This window comes from Salvelinus namaycush, chromosome 20 (genome assembly GCF_016432855.1).
Source record: "Salvelinus namaycush isolate Seneca chromosome 20, SaNama_1.0, whole genome shotgun sequence".
Classification (NCBI taxonomy): domain Eukaryota; kingdom Metazoa; phylum Chordata; class Actinopteri; order Salmoniformes; family Salmonidae; genus Salvelinus; species Salvelinus namaycush.
The window spans coordinates 40,997,816-41,005,315 of NC_052326.1; the positions used below are offsets into that span (position 1 = coordinate 40,997,816).

General features: G+C 44.4%; 1 protein-coding gene across 1 annotated transcript in view; it reads right to left on the reverse strand.

Moving 5' to 3' along the window:
* The window catches only part of LOC120065363 (voltage-dependent L-type calcium channel subunit alpha-1D-like), a 138,363-nt gene that overhangs the window by 24,110 nt on the left and 106,753 nt on the right, over positions 1–7,500 (reverse strand). The window contains exons 30-37 of the mRNA XM_039016296.1: positions 5,285–5,413; positions 4,998–5,063; positions 3,747–3,838; positions 2,932–3,091; positions 1,691–1,818; positions 1,446–1,542; positions 1,151–1,253; positions 960–1,061 (exon numbers count right to left, since the gene is read on the reverse strand). Coding sequence (XP_038872224.1) covers positions 960–1,061; positions 1,151–1,253; positions 1,446–1,542; positions 1,691–1,818; positions 2,932–3,091; positions 3,747–3,838; positions 4,998–5,063; positions 5,285–5,413 — 877 coding nt within the window. The remainder of the gene's footprint in view (positions 1–959; positions 1,062–1,150; positions 1,254–1,445; positions 1,543–1,690; positions 1,819–2,931; positions 3,092–3,746; positions 3,839–4,997; positions 5,064–5,284; positions 5,414–7,500) is intronic.

Genomic DNA, 7,500 nt, shown 5'->3' on the forward strand with positions numbered 1-7,500 from the left:
GAACAGAAGCTGTGGAAAAGCTCAAACGGAGAGAGAGAGAGAGAGAGAGAGAGAGAGAGAGAGAGAGAGAGAGAGAGAGAGAGAGAGAGAGAGAGAGAGACAGACAGACAGACAGACAGACAGACAGACAGACAGACAGAGACAGACAGACAGACAGACAGACAGACAGACAGACAGACAGACAGACAGACAGACAGACAGACAGACAGACAGACAGACAGACAGAGAGAGAGAGACAGAGAGAGATAAGAACATACAGAGAGAAAGCGAGAGAGAGAGAGACACAGACAGACAGACAGACAGACAGACAGACAGACAGACAGACAGACAGACAGACAGACAGACAGACAGACAGACAGACAGACAGACAGAGAGAGATAAGAACATACAGAGAGAAAGCGAGAGAGAGAGAGTGAGACAGAGGGAGATAAGGACAGAGATGGAGAGAAAGAGAGTTTAGTAGGAGAGGTACGGCATGCACTGACAAACAGTGATCTACCACTATGAGGCCATGCAAGCCCAAAGCCTAGCACACAGTAGCAGTAATAGTCACAGTAACAGTCACAGTAACAGTCACAGTAACAGTCACAGTAACAGTCGCCCTGGAACCTCCAGTGGTATCCGGAACAGGAAAAAAAGAGTGTAGATACACACACATACGGATCAAAAACACTGCGGAGAACATGAGAGCAGAAAACACCAGGACACAGCTGAAATCATGAGTGAGAGTGTGTGTGTAGGCTATTATGTGTGAGAGGGGGAGTTTGTTGTGAATATACATTGAGAAGGCATTATGTGTGAGAGGGGGAGTTTGTTGTGTATTTACAATGAGAAGGCATTATGTGTGTGTGTAATATATTTATGTGTGATAGTGTGCTGGGATGTTGGGCGTGTGGGTCTATATATGCTACCGGGATCTAATTTGTGTGTTGCTACTAGGATGTTGTGTTTTGACTGACCACCAGCAGGGGGCACCACTTGGTCCAGTAGCTTCATACTGGTCCTCTTCCAGATCTTCTTGATGACCGCTCTCAGCTCCTCGTTGGCCTGCTCCAGATTACCTACAGCACAGATAAACAACACATGTCCTGTCACTATCAATACAAACTGTACAGATGATACTGTTGTGGTGTTGTGCTGTGTCTCCTACCATCAGTTTTGATCTTCAAGGCTGTGCGTACTAATGCAAATAGGGTAGCATTGAACATCACGGTGCCGTCGCTGTTTAGAGGCATGTTCATGGCCACCAGTCTCTGAGAGAAGGAAAAAGGAGAGTTACTTACATGCTGTTTATAGGGATCAACACATGCCAGAAACATTTGAGAGAGAGAGAGACAGAGAGTTACAAGAGAGAGAGAGTGAGGGACAAAAATAGAGAGCGAGAGAGAGGGATATCATAGCAGAGAAAAGGAGAAAGAGAGAGAGAGACCAGAGAGAGGGTGTACCTTGCAGGCCACTCTATGAGGACAGAGTTTGCCGAAGCCCAGAGGAGGCTGAATGCGTCGGAGCAGAGTGACCACGTCCAGATGTTTAATCCTGCCCCTGTGTCAGAGAGAGAGAGAGAGCAAGATATAAACATGCACTCAGAGACTATTGCAACAGAACAGACAGAAATTAATCTCAAACATAATCTCACACAGGTTAATACAGCCAAATATTTGCACTAAATAGACACACAAAACACACTTACTTGGCCTCTGGGTCATACTCAGACCAGATCCTCTTAAACTCGTCCAAGTGGTGAGGACCCAGGATCGACCAATCACGAGTCAGATAGTCAAAGTTGTCCATGATGACAGCCACAAACAAATTGATAATCTAGATTAGAAGAACAGAACAGGCTACAGTTATTGTGGGAATATAGGCCTGTATCTGTGTGAGCGTATTTGTGAGAATTTATAGTGTATGCCTGTATGCTGGTGTGTATGTGTTTGAGTGTGTGTCTGCTGAGTGTATAATAGGCTTGAACATTTTCCAGATTTTCATATCTTCATACCAACCTTCTCTCATCCCAGGATTTATGGTATTACCGGCATAGCACACAAGGGGGTGCTAAAAACGCAAGAAGAGCCCATTGGCCCTCTATTACCAGAATGCTAACAAAATAAGCACAAACTAATAATGAAATCACATAGACGCTGTTAGCTAAATGCTAATGAGTGAAAACAAACATAAACTAATTGCAAAGATAGGCAAATTAAGCTCATAAAGTTATGCAAGCATAGCTAGCAGCTATCAAATGTTATTTTCGGTGAGTGTGGACATTTACAAGCGAAAGTGAATGAGAAATTGTGCAAATGAACAAAGTTGCGATGCATGCTTTTCTGAAGAAAGAGCAGCATGTGTACATGGAGCAGAGGGGAGAGAAAGGAGGGGGAAAAATGCTAGTAGGAAGCACAGGGAACAAATGGCAGCTGTAAAGATAACTCATCCAGAGCTCTTTGACTCCTGGTAGAAAGCCATTATAAGATATCTGATGGCAAACATTTAGTAGTGATTTGCATACAAGTGTAACTTCATTATCTCATGTGCAACACACACCTGAGACTCACCGCTAGATATAGAACGCTATGGACTCAGCAGCTCTTTCTCCCATTGTGCTATTTACAAACATGTGACTGGCTCAACTGTTCTGAGAAACTACGGTAACCTTCATAATGTAAAATAACATGACAGGTGAAATGAAGAACGCAATCTGCTTTATCTCCTTACGTATTGCACAATTTGACTGCAGGTATTCACTTTAAACGTAGCTACAAATATTCACATTTACTGTTAAATAGTTTTGACGATATTGAAAAACCATCCCGTGGCTGTTTCCAAATACCCCGGTATACGGTATATACGGTATACAGCGCAAACCTAGTGTATAAGTGTGTCCAGTATGTACAGTATGTACAGAATGGTGTGTATCTAAGTGTATTTATGCACCAGGAATGCACAGAGCATGTAGAAGCTGATGAAGTAGATGTAGGCGAAGCTGGCTCCACAGGTCATCTCCTCTCCAGGGTTGTAGTCAGACTCTGGGTCACACAGCTTTCCAGACACACACGCCAACATGATCTCCTGCCACGCCTCCCCCGTGGCACACCTGAGACCAAGACATGACTCGTCAAGATACCTCAGCATAACGTTTGCACAACCTATTCACAACCATATGTCATCAACATATCTCCTTACCTCGTCTGTGGTACACCTGGGACAAAAACATCACTCATCAGATAGCCTAGTCAGCATTACCATAATCTTTTCACAACCACATTTCCTGATGAAGACTTTTAGGGATAGTTTGGAATTTTGGCAATGAGGCCCTTTATCTACTTCGGATGAACTTGTGGATACCATTTTTATGAAATTTGAGATAGTTTCACAAGCCAATACTAACTAGCTTAGCACAAAGACTGGAAGTATTTGGATACAGCTAGCATAACTTCCTTTATGCTGGACTTCATTGCTAAATTCCCGAACTATCCCTTTAAGGGTCAAAACGTTGTTAAAGGTAACTTTAGAGGAATGACGTTGCACGAGCAGCAATGCAGAATTTGCGATGAGGAAGAAGTATGACTTCGCTCTCAGACAGTCACACGTATATCTGTGCATGTGCACGGGTTCGCTTCATGCTCTTACAACGTGGTAGCTACGGGACCGAAATAGCAAAGATGTTTAGTCTTGCGCTTCAACGCTACATCGTCTGGGTGAACTCTGCCCATGTGACCCCTCACGCTGACCCCCTGACCCCTACAGACCTAAAGAGCAACAACACGGCCTGAGGGAAGGTCTGAAAGTTGTTGTTCCTGTTGATGTGGGTGCCATCCACCATGGCTACCTTCCCGAACACCTGAAACAAACAATATAGATAAACAAGGGTCAGTTTACATACCGTGTGAAGAACAGGGTTGTGTTCATTAGCGTATGCAATCGAAAACAATTTTACTACTCTTTATAAAGAGGTTTGGTGAGGCTGTTACTGTGAGACTGACCCAGGTGTACTGCTACTCTTTATAAAGAGGTTTGGTGAGGCTGTTACTGTGAGACTGACCCAGGTGTACTGCTACTCTTTATAAAGAGGTTTGGTGAGGCCTCCCGGGTGGCGCAGTGGTCTAGGGCACTGCATCGCATTGCTAGCTGCGCCACCAGAGTCTCTGGGTTCGCGCCCAGGCTGGGCTGGGTTCGCGCCCAGGCTCTGTCGCAGCCGGCCGCAACCGGGAGGTCTGTGGGGCGATGCACAATTGGCATAGCGTCGTCCGGGTTAGGGAGGGTTTGGCCGGTAGGGATATCCTTGTCTCAGTATGTAAAAAAAAATGTAATAAAATGTATGCACTCTACTGTAAGTCGCTCTGGATAAGAGCGTCTGCTAAATGACTAAAAATGTAAATGTAAATGAGGCTGTTACTGTGAGACTGACCCAGGTGTACTGCTACTCTTTATAAAGAGGTTTGGTGAGGCTGTTACTGTGAGACTGACCCAGGTGTACTGCTACTCTTTATAAAGAGGTTTGGTGAGGCTGTTACTGTGAGACTGACCCAGGTGTACTGCTACTCTTTATAAAGAGGTTTGGTGAGGCTGTTACTGTGAGACTGACCCAGGTGTACTGCTACTCTTTATAAAGAGGTTTGGTGAGGCTGTTACTGTGAGACTGACCCAGGTGTACTGCTACTCTTTATAAAGAGGTTTGGTGAGGCTGTTACTGTGAGACTGACCCAGGTGTACTGCTACTCTTTATAAAGAGGTTTGGTGAGGCTGTTACTGTGAGACTGACCCAGGTGTACTGCTTATCTTTATAAAGAGGTTTGGTGAGGCTGTAACCGTGAGACTGACCCAGGTGTACTGCTTATCTTTATAAAGAGGTTAAGTCAGGCTGTTACCGTGAGACTGACTCAGGTGTACTGCCACTCTTTATGAAGAGGTTTAGTGAGGCTGTTACTGTGAGATGAAGAAGAAGATATTTTGGGGAGAATGGTTTAGTAACAAATAGTTTCTCAGTTTCAGTGACTCACCTGCATGCCGATGACAGCATAGATGAAGAAGAGCATGGCGATCAGAAGGGCGACATAGGGCAGAGCCTGGAGGGAGAGAGAGAGGCAGAGAGAGGGCAGAGTGAGAGACAGCGAGAATGAGAGCGAGAAGAATGAGAGAAATGGTAAGGAGAATGAGAATGAAAGGAGAATTAGAATGAAAGAGGGAGACAGAAAGCGAGAGGGAAAGAGACAGAAAGAAAGAGACCAGAGATAGTTCAATTCATTAATAGCCTGGTAAATGAGCTGAGTGGATGATGCCTACTCACCTGAAAGGACTTGATGAAGGTCCACAGGAGGGTGCGGATGCCCTCCCCTCTACTCAGCAGCTTGACCAATCGCATGACTCGGAACAGTCGGAAGAAGGTGATGGAGATGCGAGCACTGTCCTCCGTGTTCTGTAGGAGACGGAGGCAGCATTAGAGGATCGGAGTGTGTGTGTGTGTTTGTAGAAAGCCAGCATGAGGGTTTGCGCTCAGACTAGAATGGAAGGTGGCCGGTGCGCAGGAGAAAGAATATACAGTATGTAGAGTTCAAAAGGTACTCACACTCAAAACCATGAAAAGGAATAACCTGTGTACACAGGGAACCTGGCTGTGCTTCAATGCCTGGACCAGCACTTAACAGTACTCAAAGTACTACATGCATGTATACTAAATCAAATGTTGATACTAACGGTGACTGGCCTTTACTGAGACTGAGATGTGAGATATATATGAGCTGATTCAGCATGTATTGCATCTTTACTCAACTAACATCTCTGAGGGTTGTTTGGGGGATGGTGGCGATTTTACGTATCCTTGTGATTCATATTTGATCAAGTTTGCATTATATTTCACATTAATCTAAGTATCATGTTATGGACATCAAAACACTTTCTGTTCAAACCAGACGAATCCTGGACTTGTTGCATCTACTAGGGCAGAGTTTCCCAACCCTCTCCTCAGGGACCACCAACCATTTCATACATTTGTTGTAGCCCTGATGACGAGAAGTTGGGGAAACAGCAGTGGGGTAAACTCTGTGGGAGGAGTTTAGAGTGACAGAGTGGGAGGAGTATTCCCATATGCAGTTTAGCTGGAGTGTATCTGCTATGTAACTGTATCTAAGAGGCTGGTGGTGAAGTTTTGCCAGGAGCCCTGCTACAGTACAGACAGACCTACAGGGGAGGACGAGAGGGACAGGGTGCATGCTGTAGGAAAGAAAACCTTGCCATAACTTGACTGGACACATCAGCACAAGCATGGCACCCTCGGTCCAGAGTCACTGCATGCGGAGTCACAGTGGGACTGACCCCCCCAGAGAGGTCAGCCAGCAGGGGTCAGAGGTCATAGCAGAGGTCATGATCCCAACCCCATGGGGTCATCCATGGGTCACTGCCGCACGCAGAGGGAACATTGCACAGCAGAGACCATGCAGCGGTGTCAGCGATACAAACGTGAGGAGGAGCGGACAGAACCGCCCTCACCATGGGGATGCACTCCGCCACGTTTGAGTGACCGACACACTCTCCTTCAAAATAATAACCCCAAACCAAAAAAGGAAAATGAAGAGCAGAAAAACGTAAACAAAAAATACAACCAAAAAGAACCGTAAAGAAACCAAACCAAACCAATCTCAAAATGAAAACAGAACTTTTTAATTGTATAAATTAAAAAGGCAAGGTTTTAGAAGAGGCCATTTAGAAAATTAGAGGAGGTTATATAGATTGAAGACGATAAAATAAAGATCAACATAAACCAATGCAAGCCCAGAGAAGACAGGGCAGGGCCCTGATTGGGGGAAGAGCATCTTACCCCCGACTCATCCAACTGAGGAGCCTCCGTAGGCTTTAAAATCAAAGACCTGTGTTAATGACTCACACAACGGTATCACAACCCTCAGGTCTCCCTTATACTTTAACACAATATTATCACCATGTTTAAGACGTATGCACCATTAAAGACACACGTAACTACATATACTGTCACTACGCTTAAATTAAACTTACGTTAGGTTTAAGACTGACACACAACATTGTCTCGACACTTGACGTTTATACACTGTTTTTGTAACATTGAAAGACCGACCGACTCACACCTAAATAACAACCCCTATGTAACATACCGGTGATGACACGCAGAACAGAATCTTAACACTTTAAATGTTTAAGACTGTCAGACAACATACTGTGACGCTTAAGAACTTCTATGTGGCGCTTACGTTGCATTTAAGACTGACATAGCATTAAGACAATATAACACTTAAGTTAACGTTTAAGACTGACATAGCATTAAGACAATATAACACTTAAGTTAACGTTTAAGACTGAAACATAACTTTATCACTCCCCCTGTGTAATGGTAATGACTGACATACATTATCGTAATGGTTTTAAATGGTTTAAACAGCAAGATGAAAAAGCTTGTGGCTCTACATATGGATAATGCTATAACAATGTTTCTGAAACATTATTTGACTGACCCAGACTGTTAATATGATGCTT